The sequence below is a fragment of the Ursus maritimus genome, unplaced genomic scaffold (genome assembly GCF_017311325.1).
Source record: "Ursus maritimus isolate PB19 unplaced genomic scaffold, ASM1731132v1 scaffold_5, whole genome shotgun sequence".
NCBI classification, from domain to species: domain Eukaryota; kingdom Metazoa; phylum Chordata; class Mammalia; order Carnivora; family Ursidae; genus Ursus; species Ursus maritimus.
Genome location: NW_024426663.1, coordinates 26,965,858 through 26,993,171, shown reverse-complemented (window position 1 = coordinate 26,993,171; position 27,314 = coordinate 26,965,858). Strand labels below are relative to the sequence as shown.

The 27,314-nt window shown below is 37.7% G+C and overlaps 1 protein-coding gene across 5 annotated transcripts in view; it reads left to right on the top strand.

The window, feature by feature from the left end:
• Positions 1 to 27,314, top strand: part of MSH3 (mutS homolog 3) — a 187,935-nt gene that overhangs the window by 91,301 nt on the left and 69,320 nt on the right. For all 5 annotated transcript variants that reach the window (XM_008711037.2, XM_008711036.2, XM_040622135.1 and 2 more), the window contains exons 14-17: positions 11,685 to 11,872; positions 12,622 to 12,790; positions 18,565 to 18,629; positions 21,029 to 21,145. In XM_008711037.2, coding sequence (XP_008709259.2) covers positions 11,685 to 11,872; positions 12,622 to 12,790; positions 18,565 to 18,629; positions 21,029 to 21,145 — 539 coding nt within the window. The remainder of the gene's footprint in view (positions 1 to 11,684; positions 11,873 to 12,621; positions 12,791 to 18,564; positions 18,630 to 21,028; positions 21,146 to 27,314) is intronic.

The window sequence follows — 27,314 nt, the reverse complement described above, 5'->3', positions numbered from 1 at the left end:
TTTAATGTTTACACAAGTGTGCCTGAAGATTGATTTGAAAAGTGAGGATTAGAAATGACTTGGTAACAGACCAACTCTAGGAAGTCTAAATGCTTTAAACCAAATTTTTATAGATTAGTTAGCTGGCTCTTGGAACACACCATCAAACACATGTCTGTTCTTTATCATTAGATTACTCTAAATAAGCTTCTGCTGTATGCACCAAATGGTGAGTGATATCCTGGGTACAGACTGTGCCAATTATGTAAAATTCATAAAATGGTTAGGAACACTGTTTGGATATTGTGGAAATGGTAAGCCTAGGCCATATGGCTGTGTGGAAAGTGCCATGGAATAGTCACAAATAGTTATTTTCATGTCGATGATAATAGAAGATACCAAGAAGGCCGACCCTGAAACAAAACAAACATTTCTTTATTAGTAAAAGTATTTTACTAAACATATATATATAAAATTAGTATCTTATAGTAAAACTTCAAATTCAAATCTTAGAAAACAGCGTGAGTCTTAGAAACCCATATTAACTTTGCTCAAGAACTATTTTGTAAGAAAATGATACATAACTGCTAAGATTGGTGAATACATTTAAAGGATTATAGCACTTAGTAAATGTTAGAGGAGAGTGTTTCCAGAATTTTGTAGACAAGAATAATTTCTTGGCCAGACTGGTATAAGCCTAAAGCCACGTTCTCACTATGGAACTTAGGCTGGAGTTCTTCCAGTCCCATGATGACCCGTTTCCACACTTATGGATGTGTGCTAAAGCTCTTCCACAGAGAAATTTGCTGCTGGAAATGGGGTTGAACATGAGTGACTCCAGGAGCTACTACTTCACCCTGCTCTTCAGCTTACTGGCAATTCTGTTAAGTTATTTTGTTTAAGAAACTTGAAAACAGCCTGCCTTGGGCATTTAAAACTTGACTGCCAAGCACTTTGTTTTCACTTTGCTTCTGTTGCTGACTAAAATTTTATATCTGAGGGTGAAAAATCAATCCCTTTCTTGTGTCTCAAATTACAGTAATTATGGGATTATTAATCAAAAGTTGTATTGAAATGTTTACTTTTCGTTTTTCACTTTTGTTAGAATGTATCTATTTAATAATTAACTATTGACTGTTGGCCAAAAAACTTCTAGGCTCCAGATTACAAAAATCCAGCTTCCTATATGTATCTTTCCCATCATACGGTGAATTTTCTGGGGAAGAGATACTTTTTTTTTTCTTTTTGTAAAAATTTTACTATGTTGTGTTACCATACAGAACATCATTAGTTTTTTTTTTAAATGTTTTATTATATTCCGTTAGTCACCATACAGTACATCCCTGGTTTCTGATGTAAAGTTCGATGATTCATTAGTTGTGTATAACACCCAGTGCACCATGCAATACGTGCCCTCCTTACTACCCATGACCAGCCTATCCCATTCCCCCACCCCCTCCCCTCTGAAGCCCGCAGTTTGTTTCTCAGAGTCCATAGTCTCTCATGTTTCATTCCCCCTTCTGATTACCCCCCGTTTCTTTATCCCTTTCTTCCCCTACCGATCTTCCTAGTTCTTATGTTCCATAGATGAGAGAAATCATATGATAATTGTCTTTCTCTGCTTGACTTATTTCACTTAGCATTATCTCCTCCAGTGCCATCCATGTTGTAGCAAATGTTGAGAACTCGTTCTTTCTGATAGCTGAGTAATATTCCATTGTATATATGGACCACAACTTTTTAATCCATGCATCTGTTGAAGGACATCTCAGTTCTTTACACGATTTGGCTATTGTGGACAATGCTGCTATGAACACTGGGGTGCATATGGCCCTTCTCCTCACTACTTGGGGTAAATACCCAGTAGTGCAATGGCTGGGTCATAGGGTAGCTCAATTTTTAACTTTTTAAGGGACCTCCACACTGTTTTCCAGAGTGGCTGTACCAACTTGCATTCCCACCAACAATGTAGGAGGGATCCCCTTTCTCCACATCCTCTCCAACAATTGTTGTTTCTTGCCTTGTCTATTTTTGCCATTCTAACTGGCGTAAGGTGGTATCTCAGTGTGGTTTTGATTTGAATTTCCTTGATGGCTAATGATTTTGAACATTTTTTCATGTGTCTGTTAGCCATTTGTATGTCTTCATTGGAAAAGTGTCTGTTCATATCTTCTGCCCATTTTTTGATTTGTTTATTTGTTTCTCGTGTATTGAGTTTGAGAAGTTCTTTGTAGATCTTGGATACCAGTCCTTTATCTGTAGTGTCATTTGCAAATATATTCTCCCATTCCGTGGGCTGCCTCTTAGTTTTTTTGACTGTTTCCTTGGCTGTGCAGAAGCTTTTTATCTTGATGAAGTCCCATAAGTTCATTTTATCTTTTGTTTCTCTTGCCTTTGGGGATGTGTCATGAAAAAGGTTGCTTTGGCCGATGTCGTAGAGGTTGCTGCCTATGTTCTCCTCTAGAATTTTGATGGATTCCTGTCTCACATCGAGGTCTTTCATCCATTTGGAGTTTATCTTTGTGTATGGTGTGAGAGAGTGGTCAAGTTTCATTCTTTTGCATGTAGTTGTCCAGTTTTCCCAGCACCATTTATTGAAGAGACTGTCTTTTTTCCACCGGATATTTTTTCCAGCTTTATCAAAGATTAGTTGCCCAAAGAGTGAAGGGTCCATTTCTGGGTTCTCTATTCTGTTCCATTGGTCTATGTGTCTGTTCTTGTGCCACTACCATGCTGTCTGTGATCAGTACAGCTCGAAATCCAGCATTGTGATGCCCCCAGCTTTGTTTTTCCTTTTCAACAGTTCCTTGGCGATTCGGGGCCTTTTCTGGTTCCATATAATTTGAGGACTATTTGCTCCAGTTCTTTGAAAAATGTCATCGGTATTTTGATCGGGATAGCATTGAAAGTGTAGATTGCTCTGGGTAGCATGGACTATGTTAATTCTTCCCATCCATGAGCATGGAATATTTTTCCATCTTTTGCATCTTCCTCAATGTCTTTCAAGAATGATTCATAGTTCTAGAATATAGGTCCTTTACATCTCTGGTTAAGTTAATTCCAAGGTAACGTATGGTTTTTGGTGCTATTGTAAATGGGATGGATTCCCTAATTTCTCTTTCTTCAGTCTCATTATTCGTGTATAGAAATGCAACTGATTTCTGAGCATTGATTTTGTATCCCGCCACATTACTGAATGGCTCTATAACTTCTAATAGTTTGGGAGTATATTCTTTTAGGTTTTCCATATAGAGTATCATATCATCTGTGAAGAGAGACATTTTGACTTCTTCTTTGCCAATTTGAATACCTTTGATCCCTTTTTGTCGTCTGATTGCTGTTGCAAGGACTTCTAGTACTATGTTGAATAATAGTGGCGAGAGTGGGCATCCTTGTCGTGTTCCTGATCTAGGGAAAGGCTTATAGCTTTTCCCCATTGAGAATCATATTTGCTGTAGGCTTTTTTAGATGGCTTTTATGAGATTGAGAAATGTACCTTCTATTCCTACACTCTGAAGGGTTTTAATCAGGAAAGGATGCTGTATTTTGTCAAATGCTTTTTCAGCATCGATTGAGAGGATCATATGGTTCCTGAGTCTTTTCTTGTTGATATGATGTATCACGCTGATTGATTTGCGAATATTGAACCACGCTTGCATCCCAGGTATGAATCCCACTTGATCGTGATGGATAATCCTTTTAATGTACTGTTGGATTCTATTAGCAAGTATCTTGTTGAGGATTTTGGCGTCCATATTCATTAGGGAAATCGGTCTGTAATTCTCCTTTTTGAGGGGGTCTTTGCCTGGTTTGGGGATCAAGGTAATATTGGCCTCATAGAATGAGTTTGGTAGCTTTCCTTCTGTTTCTATTTTTTGAAATAGCTTTAGGAGAATAGGTATTATTTCTTCTTTGAATGTTTGGTAGAATTCCCCAGGAAAACCGTCCGGGCCTGGAGTTTTGTTATTTGGAAGGTTGTTTATCACTGACTCAATTTCTTCATAATTAATTGGCCTGTTTAAGGAATCAATTTCTTCCGGTTTCAATCTTGGTAGTTTATAGGTTTCCAGGAAGGATTCCATCTCTTCCAGATTGCTTAGTTTATTGGCATATAGCTGTTGATAAAAATTTCTAATAATCCTTCCAATTTCAATGGTGTTCGTCGTGACCTCTCCTTTTTCATTCATAATTTTAATAATCTGGGTCCTTTCTCTTTTCTTTTGGATAAGTCTTGCCAGTGGTCTGTCAATTTTATTGATTCTCTCAAAGAACCAGCTTCTAGTCCTGTTGATCTGCTCTACTGTACTTCTGGTTTCTGCTTGATTGATTTCAGCTCTAATTTTGGTCAACTGCTTCCTCGTGCGTGGATTAGGCCTGTCCCTCTGTTGCTGTTCCAGCTTCTTGAGGTGAGAATATAAAAACTGCATTTTAGATTTTTCTATTCTTTTGAGTGTGGCTTGGATGGCTATGTATTTCCCCCTTAGGACTGCCTTTGCAGTATCCCATAGGTTTTGGACTGTTGTATTTTCATTCTCATTGGTCTCCATAAATTGTTTAATTTGATTTTTGATTTCCTGGTTTATCGAGTCATTCCTGAGCAGGATGGTTCTTAGTCTCCAAGTGTTTGAGTTTCTTCCAAATTTTTCCTTGTGGTTGAGTTCCAATTTCAGAGCGTTGTGGTCTGAGAATATGCAGGGGATAATTTCAATCTTTTGGTATCGGTTGAGACCTGTTTTGTGTCCCAGAACATGGTCTATTCTTGAGAATGTTCCATGGGCATTAGAATAGAATGAGTATTCTTTGGTTCTGGGGTGTAGTGTTCTATATATATCTATGAGGTCCAACTCGTCGAGTATGGCATTCAAAGCCTTTGATTCTTTGCTTAGTTTTTGCCAGGGTGTTCTGTCTATTTCTGAGAGTGGAGTGTTGAGGTCCCCTACTATTAATGTATTTTTATTTATATGTCTCTTTATTCTGGTTAAGAGTTGGCTTGTGTATCTTGCTGCTCCCCTGTTGGGGGCATATATATTTATAATTGTCATATCCACTTGTTGAATACTTCCCTTAAGAATAATATAGTGCCCTTCTGCATCTCTAACTATAGTCTGTAGTTTAAAATCCAATTTATCTGATATGAGAATTGCTACCCCAGCTTTCTTTTGAGGTCCATTTGTGTGAAAGATGGTACTCCATCCCCTTACTCTCAGTCTGAATGCATCTTTGGGTTCGAAATGAGTCTCTTGTAGACAGCAAATGGATGGGTCATTTCTTTTTATCCAATCTGCAACCCTGTGGCGTTTTATGGGATGGTTCAAACCATTTACATTAAGACTGATTACTGAGAGATATGATTTTAATGTTGCCATGTTGCCAGTAAAGTCTTTGTTTGTATTGGCTGTGACTTTCTGTTCTGTATCACTCTTGGGGCCTTTTTACTTTTATAGAACCCCCCGTAATATCTCCTGTAGGGCTGGTTTCGTGGTTACAAAATTGGTTAGTGACTGGCGATTCTGAAATGTCTTTATTTCTCCATCAATTCTGAATGACAGCCTTGCTGGATAAAGGATCCTTGGCTGCATGTTTTTCTCTGAAAGAGCTTTAAATATGCTCCCCCAACCCTTTCTCTCATTCCAGGTCTGTGTAGACAGGTCTGACGTAATTCTGATAGCTTTGCCTTGGTTCGTGAGAAATTTCTTTGCCCTGGCCGCTTTCAATACTGTATCCTGGGATCTAATATTTGCGAATTGCACTATGACGTGACGTGGCATAGGTTTGTCGTGGTTGATCTTGGGAGGGGTCCTCTCTGCCTCTTGGACGTGAATGTTTGTTTCCCCTGCTAGATTAGGGAAGTTTTCAGCTACAATTTGTTCAATATCTCTTCTAGACCTCTGTTTTTCTCCACCCCCTCGGGGATGCCAATGATTCTGACACTGGAACGTTTCATTGAGTCAGTAATCTCCCGTAACCCACATTTATGAGAGTGGATTTTTTTGAGTCTAGATTCTATTTTAGCTTTCTCTTCTACTAACCCATCCTCTAGTTTTGACTGCATTTGGCTCATAGAATTTTTAATTTCTTCCAGATTCGCTCTCATTTCGGCCCTTAGAGATTCTATATTCTCATTAACATTTTCGTTAATTGTATTCAAGTCTACACATCATCTTGACCATTGTTACTCTGAATTACATTTCTGATAATTTGGTTATATCCATATGCATTAGTTCTGTGGCAGAGGCCACAGCTCATTGTCTTTTCTTTGCTGGGGGGGATTTCTCCTTCTCATGGTTCTGATGAGGAGAGGTTGTGGGGTTGTCCAGAGCCCAAATTATTGACCAGAACCCATGCAGTACACACTTGTTTTATAGGGATCTTAGGGATGTGGGCTTCTTGATTTTCCAGCCTGCCTTCTGGGGGAGGGGCCTGCTGCGCCAATACTCAGGCAACCCTGTTTGGGTAGAGTCTCCGTGTCCCCTGCGAGGGGGGATGGGGATGGGCACACTGTGAGCCGGTATTTCCAGGCTTTTGTTCTCTGGCGGCTTTCCCTGGTGGTTTGCTGTGCCTCTTCTGAGAGTCAGAGCAGCAGTGGCCGAATCTCAGCCCTCTGTCTCAGAACAGAGGGATCTCGGACCGTTCTCCACTGATGTTCTGGCCACTTTAACTCTGTTTCTGTTGGTGCTGCTCAACCCTGCAGCGTCCCGGGATGTGCACACCAATCCGGCGTCCCAGCCCTCACTTCCAGGGCCGGTGCGTCTCTGTCCTTTGTGTTTCTAACACTGCCACCAGCCGCCAGCCGCCCCCTTGCACTCCAGAGCTCCCGGTCTCAGTCTCGTTCCAGTGAGCACACCGGAGCTCCATTTCAGTCTGGTGGCGCGCGCTCCCGGCTCACGGTCTCAGTCCGCTCTCTCGCTTGCCGTCCATGAGTCCGCCCGCTCCCCCGTGCAGGTGGCTACCGCTTCCCGGCGCCCGAACGCGACGGCTCCCTCCCCCTTCCGTTTATCTTCCAATATCTGTGCGCGGTTTCACGGCTCCCCGCTTTGTACCTCAATACTCATCGCTGGAAATGTTCATTTGTAGAGATCCAGATGTATCTTCCTGTGTCTCAGGCTGATTCCGTGGGTGTTCAGGCTGGTCTGGTACCTATCCAGCTCGACTCAGGGGACCGGCTGAAAAAGGGGTCCCCTACTCCTCCACCATCTTAACTCTGGGGAAGAGATACTTTATCATATACTTTAGATTCAACGTTTATTCAGTCGGACCTAACTTCTTATTTTGTTTTGCATAATTTACTTCATTCCTTTTAGTTAATAAATCTTTCTAAATGTGTCCTTAGTATTAATTCATTATATGTATATTGTTAATTATGTGTACTTAACATTAGCTCAACCCTAAATCATCTTCTCATCTCCAGGTACTTATTTTCATCAAATATTCTATTTCATTTTACCTGGTCCAACCTAGACTGGTTGCCCTCTATGCTAGTTGTGAAGCTACTTTCTTTGATTTATTTCCCTTGAATTGAATCTTTTGTTCAATCTTTCTGAATTCTGTGTCTTCCTTTGGCTTATTACTTCATTCTGATAGAGTGTATTCTCTAGAAGCATCCTGAAAAAGGTTATTGGTAGTACGGCTGACCTCATCTCCCTTGAACAGCACAGGAGTTAAGGGCATTGACCCCTGTACAGTTGAAAATCTATGTATAACTTTTGACTCCCCCAGAACTTAACTACTAATAGCCTGCTGTTGACCTGAAGCTTTAATGATAGTTGATTAACACATTTTGTGTGTTATATTTTATTATATGCTATCTTCTTTCAATAAAGTAAGCTAGAGAAAAGATGTGAAGAAAATCATAATATAAAAAAATTTTTTTTTGAAAAGGAGAAAAATACATTTGCGGTACGGTAGTATTTACCCCAAAAAAATCTGTGTAGAAGTGGACCTGCACTATTCAAACCTGTGTTGTTCGAGGGTCAACAGCAAATGTTTTGAAATGTTGATGTTTGGAAATGTCTTGTTTTCTTTTCTCTTTCTTTCGTTTTTTTTTGAAGATTTTATTTATTTATTTGAGATGGAGCAAGGGAGAGAGGGAAAGAAAGAGCATGAGTGCATGTGCATGGGGAGGGGCAGAGGGAGAGGGAGTAGCAGGCTCTCTACTGAGCAGGGAGCCCAACACAGGGATTGATTCCAGGACCCTTGGGATTATGATCTGAGCAGAAGGCAAATGCTTAACCAAACTGAGCCACCCAGGCACACCTGGAAATGTCTTGTTTTCTACTCACATTTGATTGGTAGTTTGACTGGGAATAAAATTTTAGGCTATAAATTATTTTCCTTTAGAAGTTTATGTTATTCCATTGTCTTCTAGCTTCTGTTGTTTTTGTTGAGTAATCTGATTCCTGATTCTTGATGTGATTTTTTTTCTCTCCTTCTAGAAATCGAAACATTTTCTTTTCATCCAGTGTTCTGAAATTTCATGATGATTTGCCATGATTTGGTTCTTTTTTCATACCTTGTATTGAGCCTTTCAATCTGGCAACCAAGTTCTGGGAGATTTTCCTGAGTTATTTTTTGGTTCTTTCTTTTTTACAATTCTTTTATTTGAATTGATTGAATAATGTTCTCTGAATGTTCCTTTAAAAAAAAAAAAGGGTATCCCATTCTTGTTTCATGATTGCTTTATTCTCTTTTTAACTTAGGATATTGTTTTTTTAAGTTTATTTATTTATTTTTATTGTGTTTTTATTTAATTGACATATAATATATTATTATTAGTTTCAGAGGTTGAGTTCAGTGATTCATCAGTCTTATATAATACCCAGTGTTCATTACGTCATGTGCCCTACTTAATGTCCATCACATAGTTATCCCATTCCCCCACCCCCCACCCCTCCAGCAACCCTCAGTTTGTTTCCTATGATTTAAGAGTCTTATGGTTTGTCTCCCTTTTTGATTTTATCTTGTTTTATTTTTCCCTCCCTTCCCCTATGATCCTGTTTTGTTTCTTAAATTCCACATGAGGGAGATCGTATAATTGTATTTCTGTGATTGTCTTATTTCACTTAGCATTATACCCTCTTGTTACATCCACGTCATTGCAGGTGGCAAGATTTCATTTTTTTGATGGCTGAGTTGTATTCCATTGTATATGTATACCACATCTTCATTATCCATTCATTTGTCAATGGGCATCTGGGCTCTTTCCATAGTTTGGCTATTATGGACATTGGTGCTATAAATATGGGGATGCAGGTGCCGCTTTGGATCAGTTTATTTGTACTTTTGGGGTAAATACCCAGTAATGCAATTGGTGGATCAATAGGGTAGCTCTATGTTCAACTTTTTTGCGACCCTCCATACTGTTTTCCAGAGTGGCTGTACTAGCTTGCATTCCGACCAACAGTGATACTGGGTTTTTTTAAAGACATTTTCTTCTATGGTATAGGCTGTGTTCCCTCTAGTATTTGTTGATTGATTGATTGATCGTTTTGGCTTTTTCATTTCACATTAGAATTTTTTATCTTATGCCTGATCATTTTTAAAGAGTGGAGAGCTAAAATGCTCATAGGAAGGTCTCTGTAGTTGAACATGGCTTGCATAATAAGAGGTGAACTGTATAGTATACTGGCTGATCCATTTTTGGGGTGAACTGCTTTAATATCTTCAGAATTTTCCTCTTGGGCCTGTGAGATTCCCCAGGGACTCTTTTAGCCTCCTGAATGGCTAACAGTGTTTTGGGAGCTGGATGGAGGCAATGGGGAATCTCCATTTTCTTTTATTTTAATCGCTTGCTTTTGGTGGTATTCTCATCTTTCACTATGCCTCAAGATGGTTGGTATTCTATGTTTTCCCTTCTCCAGAGGATGAAATTAGTTTTTTGTTGGGTAGGAAAATAGTGGTTGCCCAGTGGCATGGAGAGGAATAGAATATTGAGGGATAATTTCTTCTTAATTGATTTGCAACCCTCCATGTTATACCCACCCACCCACCCCCGGCTTCCACTTTCAGAGATAATTTGTGCCACCGGTTTCTGAGTCTTTTAGGATTCTTGGTGTGACTCAAGTTGGGTCCTGGTTTTCCTTGCAGCCAGCTTAAAATGCTAATATTTTGAATCTTCTAAGTCTTATCCACTTATCCATTTACTTTATAGCTTCTAAGACATTGTTACTGTTGTCTTTTCTTCTAGTTATTCTTGAGGTTTTATGCCTTGGACTGTAGTTTCAAGATGGTGTGAAATTTAGATGTACACGTTCAGCTTATTCTTTTAATCAGAAGTTCCAAAAGTAAAAATTATTCATGTTCATATTTAAAAATTGCAACAGTGTATATAAAGGTATGAAAGAAAGAATAACACGTTTTCCTCTACTTTCCCCCTGAATACACACCACCCAGAGGTAACTAGAATAAGTTAACATGTGTACCCTTCCAGATATTTTTTATTTATATTTTTATTTATGTAGAATAATGCATATAATATGAAGAATCAAAAATGAAAATTTACTGTATAAATACACATATGGTATATAGTATAAACATATTCTATGTATATTTAATATATGTTGAAATTATGGAGTTCCATGTTGATCTGTACATCAGTATGTACAGATGTCTTAATTTTTTAATTGTTTAATACTATTACGTTGTAGGAGCTTTTCCTAATAAGATCCCAGTTGTTAGATACTTGTTTCCTATTCATCTTTTTAATATTATTACCAGTAGTGCTACTATAAATATTCAGGGGGCGCCTGGGTGGCACAGCGGTTAAGCGTCTGCCTTCGGCTCAGGGCGTGATCCCGGCGTTATGGGATCGAGCCCCACATCAGGCTCTTCTGCTATGAGCCTGCTTCTTTCTCTCCCACTCCCCCTGCTTATGTTCCCTCTCTCGCTGGCTGTCTCTATCTCTGTCGGATAAATAAATAAAATCTTTAAAAAAAAAATTCAGATACACATACTTTTTCACTACCTGTTAAAGTATAGTTTTTGTTTAATTTTTAAGAATGGAATTATTTAGTCAAAGGGTATATGCACTTTACTCTTCAAAGAGCTTATGCCTCTACTAATTGTATATAAAAGTGTCTTTTTTAATATCCTGTGTGACTTAGCTATTATCAGGTTTTTAAATCTTTGGCATTCTGGTAAATGACAAATGCTATCTTGTCATTTTAATTCGCTTGTTATAATTATGTGTGAGGTTAATTGTGCTTATTGGACATTCTTTTTTTTTTATGAGCTGCATATTCAGTTCACTTAGCCATTATTCTTTGGATTATTCATCTTTTCCGGGTCTATTTGTAAGAAGAGCTCATTATACTGGGAAGAATTTTGCCATTTATTTCTCACATGTCTTGCAGCTATTTCCGCAGAATTGTCCTTTCTGTTTTTGACATTGTTTACTGTATTTTTGCTATATGGTCAATATATTTTAAAACGAAAAATTATTGAACAAGTATTGGCTTTACTCTCCCTGGCCCAAATTATTTTCTTTAGAGTTTTAAAATGTCATAAAGTGTTCGAACTATTGATTTAACACTTAGAAGGTATAAACAATACTTTATTTCAATGAACTAGTTTATAGAGTAAATTAAAATTTTCTTTTCTTCTGATTCTAACTTTAAAAAGACCATTAACTAAAAAAAAATAAAGACCACTAATTAAACTTCATGTTCATATATCTTATGTTATTTAGCTAAAAAATATTTCTTTTTCAGTGCTCTACGCAAGAGTTCTTCTTGATTGTCAAAACCCTGTATCACCTGAAGTCAGAATTTCAAGCATTGATACCTGCTGTTAATTCCCACGTTCGGTCAGACTTGCTCCAGACGTTTATTTTAGAAATTCCTGAGCTCCTCAGTCCAGTGGAGCATTACTTAAGGATACTTAATGAACAAGCTGCCAAGTAAGTAGTAGACTCTTCGATTACTGTCACTGCTGGAAAGAAGGAACTAATAGATTTGCCATTTGTTGTGTGGATTCGAATCGTAAGCTTCCCTCGCGGTAATGGTAGAAGTTGCATGTGAAATTAGAAAAGTGGTGGGATGCTAAAGGCTGTCTATGATAGCTGGAAGTAACCCTCCACCATCTAAAACTTAGGCAGTTCAGTATCTAGGACAGATACAGTACTTCTGCAGGTACCAGATGATGAAAAGATAAAGCCCAGGCAGAGCAGGTAGTAGCAGTTTATTGGTTCAAAAGTGGGAGTCAGATGGCAGCTTACACTTATTTCCTAGATATCCAGTGGTAGTCTGCCTTATATTTAGAAACCACAGAAGCAAAATAATCCTTTATGAGGTAGTCGTTTTACAGTGCATCCCACAAAGAACTCTGTATAAAAGGGGGAAAAAAGACAGTATTTACTTCTGTATTTATTTTCTGCATAGGTGAAAAACAAATATTTAATTTTATCTCTCATTTTCACCATGGGAATCATGAACTTGCAAAATGAAAATGATGTTTAGACAAATAATTTTGTCTATCTTCAAAGAAATTAAGAAACCAACCATAAATACTTAGTGACAGAGCTGGAATTAGAGCCTTGTTTTCCTGATTCCCAACCCTTTGGTATTTTATCATGCTGTGAAAAATAATTGCTAACTGGTATAGGTAGTATGCTTCAGTGTATGTATTTGCATTTGTTTCATTTTTTAGAACTGGGGATAAAACTGAATTATTCAACGACCTTACTGACTTCCCTTTAATAAAAAAGAGGAAGGATGAAATTCAAGAAGTTACTGACAAGATCCAAATACATTTGCAAGAAATACGAAAAATACTAAAAAACCCTTCTATACAATATGTGACAGTGTCAGGACAGGAGGTAATGTCAAAAGTACTTTTATTTTGCGTTTGTTTATCTCAAAGTAGGAAATCTGTTTTAAAATGTAAACAAAAGTCCGAGGATAGGATGAAAGTTTGTTTTCAGATTTTCTCCTTTGTTCCTTGGAAATATAATGTAATACTTTGTTTTGGTAAGAATTATTTTAATAACAGCATTTTGTGTGTTTATTTACTGTCTTGGTAAAATCATGCAACTTAATATTACATATGTTTTAATATTGTTTGTTGAAATTGTATTCTAGAAAACGTGACTCTTATAAATAATAACTTACAGGATTCATTTACCCTAAATCCAGGAGAGAGAAGTTAGTCTTTGATCTCTGGCCTGCAGGTAATGAAATGATACAAAGTGAACCACCTGTGTTGATTGGATCACACGGTGATTAAAAAGGCAGGGTTTCCTTCTGAAGCTGCTAGAGAACAAATAGCAAGAAAAAAACAAACCAAAAAACTAGAGCGAAAACCTACAATTAGCGAGTCTTCCATAAGATGATGTGAGTGATGCTCAGAGTGTGGTTTTTGGTATGCATACTTCAGTTTAAAGTTTGATGGTATTAATATCTGAGTGAGAATCAGGAGGACGTATGCTTTTTAAATGTGGTTGTATCCTTTGGTCTTATTCTGAGTCTTGAGGCACGCTACTTCTATATCTTATGTTTAATAAAATATAGAGATTCTAACTGAGGGAAATTGAGAAATTCTACTTCGTTAAAGTAGCACATTAGGAAATTTGTGAGTAATTTCCTCAGGATGAACATTTTATTCAGGACTTTAAAAAGATATTTTTCTAGTGGGGAAGAGCTTAATTTCAAATAAAATTTTTAAACATTTGCATTACTTTATATATTTGATCAAAAGACTGCTGATTTGTGTAATTATTTGAAATAAGAAACCCTACAGCAGATTATAATCTTTATTAAAATATTTATTAATCTTGTGCCATTTAATAGACCATTGATTCAGTCAATCTGTCTTTTGGCCTCAAATGAAATCTTTTGGACTCAGGCAGACCTTTCACAGTGTAGTCCACATAGAAGTCTATATAACAGAAAAATAATTTGACAATATTTATACTTAGTTGCACCCTCCCGAGCCAAATACTTAATTACATCACTTGGTTTCACTTTGCAGTCAGGACCTTGCAAAGCGAACAAGTGACCTTAGGACCACTATTCTGGGCTATTTGTTGAAAATGAGATGACCAAAACTGCTTAATAACATTAATAAAAGAAACGTAGTAGAAAAGTGGTTACAGCAGGAAAAAGCTGGGTGTGTAAGTGTCACTTACCCCACTTACAAGCTATGTGACCAAGGCAGAATCACTTGTGTGGTGAGACTTCTCCAAAGACCAATTGAGTTAAAATATATGGAACTCTTTTTAATCATACATTAAGCACTATGTAAATGTTATTCATATTCTACTGTTACTATATTTACCATTTGTCAAGCACTTGATCAGCATGGTGCTAAGCACTGTACATATATTACTTAACATTTGTAACAACACAGAAAGGGGTTATTCCTATTTTGTAGTGAATCTAAGGGAGGGTTAGAGTAGTTAGGTGAGTTATCTAAGTCAGAAGCCCAGTCCTCCCTGACTCCAGTCTTTCTACCAGTGTCTTATTTCACTCTACTCACAAATATTAACACTGGGATTATCAACGTCTTGGGTTTTATTTTACGAAACCTAGGCATTTTAGAGCTCATACTATGCAAACTAAAATAAAGCTTAGGGGGCGCCTGGGTAGTGTAGTCGTTAAGCGTCTGCCTTCGGCTCAGGGCGTGATCCTGGCGTTCTGGGATCGAGTCCCACATCGGGCTCCTCCGCTGGGAGCCTGCTTCTTCCTCTCCCACTCCCCTGCTGTGTTCCCTCTCTCGCTGGCTGTCTCTCTGTCACATAAATAAATAAAATCTTAAAAAATAAATAAATAAAATAAAATAAAGCTTAAGTCTTGGGAAGATAGTCCTGGGTCCAGCTGGCAGTTTTACAGTGAAAATGGGGAAAACTGGTCAGGAATTCATAAGGGATAGTAGATTAGATTTTTTTTTTTCTTTTAATCATGTGGCAGTGAAGTTTAAGAAAAAGCACAGTAGAGAGATGAAATAATTGGACTACAAATAATTAGGGAGATATAAATTATCTTATTCCTTACTTAACCTTTATTAAGTTAAGGTGATGAGTGTGAGGCAGGAAATTTCTTAGTTATTAATTGTGGGATGATTTCTTACTGGTTCTTAAAAACCTATAGAGGGGCGCCTGGGTGGCTCAGTCGTTAAGTGTCTGCCTTTGGCTCAGGGCCTGATCCCAGGGTTCTGGGATCGAGCCCTGCATCAAGCTCCCTGCTCCGCTGGGAGCCTGCTTCTTCCTCTCCCACTCCCCCTGCTTGTGTTCCCTCTCTCGCTGGCTGTCTCTCTCTCTCTCTCAAATAAATAAATAAATAAAATCTTTAAAAAAATTTTTTTTAAAAATAAAAACCTATAGAAATTGAATAGTATATCAATACAGAATCACTTTTATAACATTTTTTGAGAATTAGTGATTCTATTCAAACAACAAATGAATTCTCGATATTCAGCATTGTTATAGTCAAATTCTCTTTTAGAAAATTATACTAATGGTATCAGCAAATTATTTAACGATACTTACAGGACCAAGAACAGACTCCGTCAAATATGATTACCTCTGAGAAGTGAGAGAGGAAGGCAGGAAAACCATTATTTTGTATGTGCTTCTTATTTTATACCCTTCTGTTCTGAAATTTTATAACTTTGTAATAATTTTTTAAAAACCCGTTCTAGCAGTCCCACGCAGTGCATCGATTTTATTATTGGTAAAAATAAATAGATTGTCAAGCCAGTGATACTTTTGACAACTTTCCTTTTTCACCTCTGTTCCTAGTTTTTATGTACTTATTAGAACACTATAAGCCTTATTGACCATGTGTGTTACTATCTCTGACTCTGAAAGTATTTGTAAGAAAATAACAAAAGCAGAAACTTAGCTCACTGCCTCTGTGATAGTTTTTCTCATATTTATGTATACGGAGAATCATCTTTTAAGCTTGAATCAAATATGGAGTGCATATGGGATGATATTTAGATTTGGGGCAGTATTGGTAAGTAGTATTATTCTTAAGGAAAAGGGAAGAAATATTGGGGGGAAATATTTAGAAAAAATTTTTATTAATTCATAGCATGCAGCACATCCAAATTCTGCTTAGTGTGTTTAAGATGTGAAAAGCATTCTCTATTAAATCTTACTTCTAAAGAAAAAAAAATTGAAAATTCTTGAGAGAGAAGAAAGAAAAGAGGGAGAGTAGGAACGGGTTAAGTGTGGTATTGGAGAAAACAGAGAGCAGTTTCTGGAGTAAATTAAGCAAACTTAGCAATGATGCGAGTCCAGTGATATGACAGGCTGTAGTTTGAGTAACAGTATCTAACTTTTAACCAAGACAGAATTGAATCCCGGGAGGACATGAGAAATTGCTAGAACAAATCAAGGCATACTTCTTGTATCAACACCTGAGAAACAGTAATCAGGAACTATAGAGCAGGGAAAGGTGCTATGAGAATTTTCTAAGATTTCTGAAATATATGTTAATTTCCAATTTTAGTTAGTTTCCTTTTCTGTAACAGTAAAGGCCTTTTTTAAAAGGCCTTGTCTGCTCATTCTTAGAATGTTTGTAAAAAGAAGCAGAGAAAATTTCCTGTTCTTTAGGCAGTGTAGAAGAGAAAAAAAAACAAAACAAAAAACAACCTGCTAGTAGATGACAATTCTGAACAGAAACCCCAGCTGAGAAGAAGAGGACACAAGGTCCAGCACCAACTTGAGGAAGTAACCCCAGGGGTGTAACAAGCAGGAGGTCCATGTTGGCCTTCCCAACTCTCACCCTCTTTTCCATTGAGTATTGACTCTGCATATGGCTTGTTTGAGGAGCTGTGGTCCTTAGAGTAGACCCTTGATACTTACAGATTGAACCATTATGGTCCTAACCTTTCCCAGTGTGCTCTAAAGGGCCATGACTAGGAGCGATTTGTGATGTGTGTAAGGTGCAAATTTGAATCCAGTGCCCCATGATGCGGCGTTATGGCAAATTACTTAAGTAAGCCAGCCTACCTGGCTGCCTTGTGATCTCACTGAGGCAGTTTTAGCTTCTTTTCAAAATTTCCACCTTCCCTTACACAGGAACTCTTGTGGAGCTCTGTGTTTTTATGGGTCTACATTGTCCTTTCCAAGTATTAGTGAGCCACTGCGGCCCTGCGTTTTGTTGTTCGCTGCAGGCATAGCTCTTCCCAGAATTATTTTATAAAAAGATCAATATGCCTTTCTGGTAGGACATTTACAAATAATATTTAAGCAGAGTTTTTTATCATGGTCTTAATGTGCTTTTATCTTTCTCGTTGATGATACTTATTTTGTGGTTTTTTTCCTCAGTTACTTTTGTAGCTGAAGGGAACTTTTTTAGACTCTTGACTCTTCACTGTTTAACTGTGTGGCAGATTTGAAATTGTATTAATTCCTCTCTATACAAGAAGACATCATTAGTCCCAAAATTTTTTCTGAGGCTGAAAATTCTTAAAATTAACCAATAATTTCTATATTATAATTAACGTAAAAACTATATAGATAAACAAACTCAAAAGATAGGCCAATATTAATAATATGCATATTATAAATACCAGAAATGTTATAAAACTGGTATATGTAAAAAAGTTCCCTTAGCCATCAAAAAGTTAGTGGTAGCCACAGAGCTTCTGCGTTTCCTCCTCTATAAAATAAGTGTGTGTTTATTCATTTAAAACACTAAATTTCATTAAAGCAATACAGGAGAGTGAGCAGGAGGAAGAGAGGGCATACAACTACTGCTAAAAATGAAAGGCCACACTAGAAGAAGTTGATTTCACTTGCTTCCTGATTGATTTCAGAAAACCTTGCTCACAGAACACAGTTGGCTCTTTAAAGATATGGTTCATACAAATGAAAACTTAAAGAAAACACTCATGGGAAGAAATCTCTTCTTCCCTTGATAGCTGAAGAAATCAGTGCTTTTCCATGAGGATACTCTTAGAGCACTTGGGCTCTGTGGATAAAAACTATGACAATAAGTCCTCTTCTTCAAAATAAGGGATGGGCCACATCTGAAACTGGTATAACACATCATAATTGGTATTTTAAAATTGTATATACTTAGAACTTCAGTCTTATTACTGAGTAAAAGAATTCTTAAGGGGGTACTAATAAATGAAAGACGCTGTTAAAAAAAGAAAAATCACTGCTCATAGTGCACACGACAGTGTTAAAATATTAAAATGCCAAGTTACATGTTTATTACAAACCTTTGCTCAATACACATTGTACTTTATCCCAAGTATTGCAACCCTAATTAATGATATTTGGTTGTATGAATATATATGACCTTTCCTATTAACAATACTGGATTTTGGGACGCCTGGGTGGCTCAGTAGGTTAAGCGTCTGCCTTCAGCTCAGGTCATGATGCCAGGTTCCTGGGAATGAGTCCCACATCAGGCTTCTTGCTTGGTGGAGAGCCTGCTTCTCCCTCTGCCTGCCTCTCCCTCTGCTTATGCTCTCTCTCTCTCTCTGACAAATAAATAAATGAAATATTTTTAAAAAAATACTGGATTTATTTTGAATGTTTAGAATAGTATTTACTAAACTTATAACACAATTTTGAGGAAGCTTTAATAATGGTTAATCATTTAAATATCGAACTTTTATTTGTATTTCTTTTAGTTTATGATTGAAATGAAGAATTCTGCTGTATCTTGTATACCAACTGATTGGGTTAAGGTTGGAAGGTGGGTTTAAAATTACATTTTTTCTTATTAATGTGAATTATAATGACATGTGTATACCCGTACACTACTGGAATGAAGCTAACCACGTCCTTGACATAAAAAGTAATTCTTTCCCTTTGGTTTTCTTATGGAACTTTTAACCAAAGAAATAATTATTTTAAATTCTTTTTATCATTTATTTAAAAATACTTTTTCCAAAGAGTATCTCCTTTGTATACATTTGTTTTCCTGTTTTTGTAAATAACCATTTTATTCTTATACCTCAGAGTACACTTTAAACACATGAAAAAAAATATCGGGGACTGTTCAATTATAATTTTAATTTGGTTGCTTGAATTTCTTGATGAGTGCTATACCTGAAATTTCTTTTAGGAAGCTGAAATTTCATTATCTGCCTCACTGAACTCTGCATTTCTTTAGTCTTGATGCTTTCTGTGGCACATAATTATAATAGTTCTTTATGGCTTCTTTTTTGTAAGTTATATTATGAATTGATGAAAACACATTAATCAAAAACAGAACTAGAGAATCACATTGAGACTGCCTTTTCTTCTTGATTAGGCATTAATCCCCCAAAGGGGACTCATTTAAAGAAGTGGTATTAGCGAAATACATACTCCTGTGAGTAGTATTCTTTGTGAAGTATTTATTGCTCCTGTTATTAATATGCTTGCATGAACTTGAGATGAAAATGTTACGTTTGCCTAAGTGAACAAAAGAGGAACTAGTATAGTAGCTGGTGTTTATATGAAGGAACTCTGTTAAGGATAGAAGAAAATTTTGACATCTGTGAATGATTATTATTACTTTAATTAAAAGAAGAAAACTAGTATCCATTGCCACTATCAAAGGATTCTGAAGGCACAATCATGGGTTTCTTTAGCTCTGTTACCATTGTCTTTTTGTTTTTTGTTTTTCTCCTGTGTTACTAGAAGCTGTAGGTGAGATTTGAGCATTGTTGATTTTAGGGGCTGTTTTCTCTCTTCACAGGCTTTCTTTCCTTTATCTACTTTTGTCCTATCCTACAGCTCGTGAATTGAAGTATGTTTTATGAAGAGAAATTATTTAAAATTGTACATCTAATTATCTAAGAAACGGAAATGTTTCACTAAATGAGTTTTGGCAGAAGAAAAGCTATGATAAATATGTTTGCGTAGAAATCTAGATGACATTTCAGAAGCAACACGGAAGGTGTAAATCAGTGCCAGGATCTTTTGAACATTTAATGGCGTAAATTGAATGAATAAATAAGATGGTTTTGGGGAGGTTCATTGTTATTTTTGTATGTCGCTTGGCTATTGGAACCTTGACAGGGATAGGTTAGAATAATAGTCAGATTTTGAATATGAAAGTCTCACCCCGAGTCCAATAACTGGCCAAATTAAACATAATTGTGACAGGAGTTTGGGAGCAAACAAAGAACAGAAATTACATTCTGTCATCACCTGTCTATCACTCAACTGTGATCTTCTCTTCTCAAAGGTCCAATCATAATAGTAACATCAACAGCAGTAGCAACCACCACCTCCACACAACAGCTCTTAACATTGGGTACTAATGACATAGGACATAGATACTGTGCTAAGCACTCTTATCCTCTCAACAGTACCTATGAGGTGGATACTATCACTATTCCCATTTTACAGGTGAGGAAAGGGATATTTAGAGAAGGTCACTTATATTTGCCCAAGGTCACATAGGTAGCAAGTAAGTGGTTAGAGTTAGAGCCTTGATCCAGATTTTTTAACTGGTGACCCATGGCATCCCCTGTCGTGCTCTGCAGCTTCTTGATGAAGCAGCAGGGATGATACATGAGCCCACAGGAGGAGCGTGTCGTATTTCTTCCCATCTGGGGCCACTGTGAATCTACAGTTAGATCATGAAACATTCCTCTTCTTTGATTGCCTCTGGAATTAATGCATTGCTGTTCTTTGTAATTCTTTATATTTTTCTTTTTTCACTGAAATACATTAATTATACGGAAAAGTATAAAACATGAAGAATAATAGGACTTTCATCAATGTGTCCAGCTTTGTCAGGACTTACGTGCTTCTGATCTTTTTTTAATAAGCATTTTCATTTAGTATAATTTAAAGAAAAAGCTTTCTGCTTATGAAGTGGAAATTCTAAACTTTGACTTTGCCATATGGATATAATTTGAAATGCATTTTAGAGCTCCTGAACAAAGTCCTATGAACTCCAAGTACTTTAGTTACAACAGAGATCTTTGGAATCAATAGAGTTCAGCACCATAATTAAAGAATGTTCTCTGTTTACAGCTATTTATTTTCAAGGTTCATCAGAGAATAATAAATAACTACTTTAATTTTCTGAAGTGATGGCATTAGTGATTTCTTAGTAACCTTGATTTCCTATTTATGTTTCTTCCTCTCTTCTAGCACAAAAGCTGTGAGCCGTTTTCACTCTCCTTTTATTGTAGAAAATTACAGACATCTGAATCAGCTCCGGGAGCAGCTAGTCCTTGACTGCAGTACTGAATGGCTTGATTTTCTAGAGTGAGTTTACAATGAAAAATATAATCTGATTTTTTGCTATGAGAAATAGACCGGAAAATCTTTCCATCAAAAAGAAAAGTAGAGATTACTGCTTGTGACCTGCCATAAAATAGTTGAGTACATGTGTTCTCTGTTTTTATTTTTAATCCATTGAAATGTAAGCTCATCTTAGTCTTTAATGAGAGACCTAATATACTTTATTGTTACCGTACTAATATTTAGTTGCTAAGGATGTTTGGTAGAGTCACTTTTTGAAATGCCACCTTGGGCTTCCTTTACTTTTCTTATAAAAAGTCAACATTTTCATAGTTGGAAAAGAATGGGTTAGTTGTTTTGTTTTTATTATCATCATTTCGTTTTTTTCTTATTTTTTTACGTCCTGAATATTTTCTTCCTAACTTTTTATTTTAAAGAATTTTAAATATAGGAAATTTGAAATAAATACTGATATACTCTTCACCTAGATTTATCAAGTGTTAACATTTTGCCACATTCGTTTTATATCTCTCATACATTTTTTCCTGAACCCTTTGAAAGTATGATTTAGACATTATAACACTTCACCCCTAAATAATTAAGCATACATCTAAAATTAAGGATATTCTACTATGTAATCTTAAAACCGTTATCACATCTAAGAAAAATTATTAATTTAAGGAATCTTGGGTTTCTTTAATTCTGCCCCCCTATTTATAAATGAAAGCTCTAATCAACTTTCACATGTTATATTTTGTTATTATGTTTCTTTTGTAGTTGAATCTAGAATAGTCCCCCACCTTTTTTATTTTGTTTTAAGATTTTATTTATTTGAGTGAGAGAGAGAGCATGGGCAGGGGGAAGTGGCAGAGGGAGAGGGAGAAGCGGACTCCATAATGAGCAGGGAGCCCAACTGGGACTCGATCCCAGGACCCTGGGATCATGAATTGAGCCGAAGGCAGACACTTGACCAGCTGAGCTATCCAGGCACTCGACCTTTTTTGTTTTCTATGAGATTTTTTTTTTTGAAGAGTCTTTGCTATTGCTTCAAAGAATATTTCATATCTGGATTTATTAATAGTTGTGTGTTCATATTGACAAGTTTAAGTCAGTGGTGTACTGGTAAATAAGAGGTTAACAGCCAGTTCTTTGGAAGAGTAGTAGTGTTTGTGGTGTTTGGTGTTTTCTGTAGTGTAAATACTCCTGTTGTGGTTGATGTCAAGCCACTGCTGGACTGAAGCTGGGAAGAGAGGTGTACAGTTGACTTTCCTGAGTCCTTAGCTATGAGCCACTCATCTAAGCACTTTAGGTCATTATTCGTCATAAGAACTCTGTGACTGAAATAGTATCACCCCCAATTGACAAACGAATGCACTGAGATACAGAAATAAGGAATAAGTTGCCTACATTGGGTTGGAGCCGAGGTTCAATGCAGGGTATCTGGTGGTAGGTTGTGCCCTTTACCATCAGGTTGTAGAGTCTGCCTGTGGTGAACCCATAGACATCACTCTAAACAGAAACCTCTTTGGTAGTCTTTATCTTTAAAAACTTAAAGAGTAAATATTCAGTGAGGTTCTCTAGGGAGCTAAGTAACCAATCTGGCAAGTGAAAAAGAAGATATTACTTGACAGTTCTTAAAAGGTAGTTGTTGGTACCATTTTTTTGCCCAGAGGAGTCTTGAATTACAGCATTAGAAACACATTCTAATTTACTTATCCTGAATCTTCTGGGGTTATCTTAAGTCAGAATCTTGGACCCAGGGATAGAAACTTGGTATATTTAGTTTCTTTTCCAATTCACTTTCAAGTTTCCCATTTTAAGGGTCTTTGGGGCCCTTGAGTCTCTAGTTCTCCTAGTATTCCCCTTAGAAATATCACTGAGAGACACCTGGCTGGATCAGTTGGTAGAACGTGCGACTCTTGATCTTGAGGTTGTGAGTTTGAGCCCCATGTTGGGCGCAGAGATTACTTTAAAAAAAAAAAAAAAGGAGTATCACTGAGACATGAAAATTGGATGAAAATTAGTCCTTTCAAGCATCAAGGGCCACATTCTAGAGTCCTGGGGATTTGAGGAGATGATACATATTCGCTCTATTCATAGTATACAAAACTTTACAGATCTGGTTTCTGTTCTCACTGTCATTATTCTAGACTAAAAAAGTTCAGATCTCTTCGGCCAAAAACTTTGGCATTACCCTTGATTCTTTCTTCCTTTTTGTCCCTTTATCTTTTATCAAATTCTTGTCTTTTCCCTTTGGAATGTGTCTTTGATTTGCCCCTTCTCTGTGCTCTTCTAGCACCCCACTATTTCTGTGTACCATTCTTCCCGTATCAGCTCTTTGCCTTCTACCAAATTAACCCAGGAGAATTCACCTCTCATCATATCACCCCTTTGAGTGAGGTGACATTAAGTACAACGTAACAGAAGAAAATGATATTTATGTTGTATTGCTAAGTGAAGAAAGGATGCAATACAGTATTGAAGGATGATGCAGTTCTGTGTAAATTCACATACATGTACAGCATACAGATCTTCTTATTTTTTAAAAAAAATTATTTGAGAGAGTGCGCATGCATATGCAAGTGGGGGAAGGGGCAGAGGGAGAGAATCCCCAAGCAGACTCCCCACAGAGTGCAGAGCCCTATGTGGAGCTTGATTTCATGACCCATGAGGTCATGACCTGAGCCGAAACCAAGAGTTGGATGCTCAACCTACTGAGCCATGCAGTATGCCCCTAAATCTTTTTATCTTAAAAGATTAAATATATATATGCCATTATTATATTTTCAGTATGCTTATTGGTCATTTGTACATCTGTTTTGGAGAAATGTCTTCATATATATATCCTCAAATATTAACTAATTATTTATGGATGGTGAGATTACTGGAGATTTTAATTTACTTTGCAAATACATGATATCAAAAGTGTCTTTAATATACTTACATTACCTTCAAAATAAAAATACATTAATATTTTTATCTAAAAAAAGAATATTGGCTGAATTTTTGCTAGAGCTTTTGCAGCTAGAGACCCCACTTGAGAACAACATAGATTGTTATGTACAATATTTATTATATTCATACCATGCCAGATGGTATGAATATGATGTCATTTTAAAAATGATTAGTTTTCTGAGTTAAGATGGCAGAGGAGTAGGGGACCCCTTTTTCAGCCGGTCCCCTGAGTCGAGTTGGATAGGTACCAGACCAGACTGAACATCCACTGAATCAGCATGAGACGCAGGAAGACACATCTGGATCTCTACAAATGAACATCTCCAGCGATGAGTATTGAGGTACAAAGCAGGGAGCCGTGAAAGCGCGCACAGATATCGGAAGATAAACGGAAGGGGGAGGGAGCTGCCGCGTTCGGGCGCCGGGAAGCGGTAGCCACCTGCACGGGGGAGCAGGCGGACTCACGGACAGGCACCCGCGAGAAAACAGACTGAGACCGTGAGCCGGGGAGCACGCGCCACCAGACTGAAACGGAGCTCCGGTGCGCTCACTGGAACCAGAATGAGACCAGGAGCTCCTGGAGTGCGCGGGGTGGCTGGCGGTGTTAGAAACACAAAGGACAGAGATGTGCCGGCCCTGGAAGTGAGGGCTGGGACGCCAGGTGTGGGGTGCACATCCCGGGACGCTGCAGGGTTAAGCAGCACCAACAGAAACAGAGTTAAAGTGGCCAGAACATTAGTGGAGAATGGTCCGTGATCCCTCTGTTCTGACTCTCAGAAGAGGCACAGCAAACCGCCAGGGAAAGCCGCCAGAGAACAAAAGCCTGGAAATACCGGCTCACAGTGTGCCCATCCCCATCCCCCCTCACAGGGGACACGGAGACGCTACCCAAAAGGTTGCCTGAGTATTGGTGCGGCAGCCTCCTCCCCCAGAAGGGAGGCTAAAAACTCAAGAAGCCCACATCCCTAAAATCCCTATAAAACAAGTGCACACTGCCTGGGTCCTGGTCAATAATTTGGGCTCTGGACAACCCCACAACCTCTCCTCATCAGAATGATGAGAAGGAGAAATCCTCCCCCCAGCAAAGAAAAGACAATGAGTCTGTGGCCTCTGCCACAGAACTAATGGATATGGATATAACCAAATTATCAGAAATGGAATTCAGAGTAACAATTGTCAAGATGATGTGTAGACTTGAAAAAAGTATTAATGAAAATGTTAATGAGAATATAGAATCTCTAAGGGCGGAAATGAGAGCGAATCTGGAAGCAATTAAAAATTCTATGAGCCAAATGCAGTCAAAACTAGAGGCTCTGATGGCCATGGTGAATGAGGCAGAAGAACGTATCAGTGAATTGGAGGATGGGTTAGTAGAAGAGAAAGCTAAAATAGAATCTAGACTCAAAAAAATCCACTCTTATAAATGTAGGTTACAGGAGATTACTGACTCAATGAAACGTTCCAATGTCAGAATCATTGGCATCCCCGAGGGGGGTGAGAAAAACAGAGGTCTAGAAGAGATATTTGAACAAAATGTAGCTGCAAACTTCCCTAATCTAGCAAGGGAAACAAACATTCACGTCCAAGAGGCAGAGAGGACCCCTCCCAAGATCAACCACGACAAACCTATGCCACGTCACGTCATAGTGCAATTCGTAAATATTAGATCCAAGGATACAGTATTGAAAGCGGCCAGGGCAAAGAAATTTCTCATGTACCAAGGCAAAGGTATCAGAATTACATCAGACCTGTCTACACAGACCTGGAATGAGAGAAAGGGTTGGGGGGGCATTTTTAAACTCTTTCAGAGAAAAACATGCAGCCAAGGATCCTTTATCCAGCAAGGCTGTCATTCAGAATTGATGGAGAGATAAAGACCTTCCAGAATCTCCAGTCATTGACCAATTTCGTAACCACGAAACCAGCCCTACAGGAGATATTAAGGGGGGTTCTATAAAAGTAAAAAGGCCCCAAGAGTGATACAGAACAGAAAGTCACAATCGATAGAAACAAAGACTTTACTGGCAACATGGCATCATTAAAATCATCTCTCTCAATAATGTCTCAATGTAAATACTCCCATAAAACGCCACAGGGTTGCAGATTGGATAAATAGACATGACCCATCCATTTGCTGTCTACAAGAGACTCATTTTGAACCTAAAGGTACATTCAGACTGAAAGTAAAGGGATGGAATGCCATCTTTCGTGCCAATGGACCTCAAAAGAAAGCTGGGGTAGCAATTCTTATAGCAAACAGATTGGATTTTAAACTAAAGACTATAGTTAGGGACACAGAAGGGGACTATATTATTCATAAAGGATATATCCAACAAGTGGATATGACGATTATAAATATATATGCCCCCAACAGGGGCGCAGCAAGATACACAAGCCAACTCTTAACCAGAATAAAGAGACATATAGATAAAAATACGTTAATAGTAGGGGACGTCAACACTCCACTATCAGAAGTAGAGCTCCCATGAAGAAAATTGACAAAGAAACAAAGGCTTTGAATGCCATACTTGATGAGTTGGACCTCATAGATATATATATAGAACACTACACCCCAGAACCAAAGAATACTCATTCTATTCTAATGCCCATGGAACATTCCCAAGAATAGACCATGTTCTGGGACACAAAACAGGTCTCAACCAATACCAAAAGACTGAAATTATTCCCTGCATATTCTCAGACCACAATGCTTTGAAATTGGAACTCAACCACAAGGAAAACTTTTGAAGAAACTCAAACAATTGGAGACTAAGAACCATCCTGCTCAGCGATGATTCGATAAACCAGGAAATCAAAAATCAATTTAAACAACTTATGGAGACCAACGAGAATGAAAACACAATGGTCCAAAACCTATGGGATACTGCAAAGGCAGTCCTAAGGGGGAAATACATAGCCATCTAAGCCTCACTCAAAAGAATAGAAAAATCTAAAATGCAGTTTTTATACTCTTACCTCAAGAAGCTGGAACAGCAACAGAGGGACAGGCCTAATCCACACACGAGGAAGCAGTTGACCAAGATTAGAGCAGAAATCAATGAATCAGAAACCAGAAGTACAGTAGAGCAGATCAACAGGACTAGAAGCTGGTTCTTTGAGAGAATCAATAAAATTGACAGACCACTGGCAAGACTTATCCAAAAGAAAAGAGAAAGGACCCAAATTAATAAAATTATGAATGAAAAAGGAGAGGTCATGACCAACACCAATGAAATTG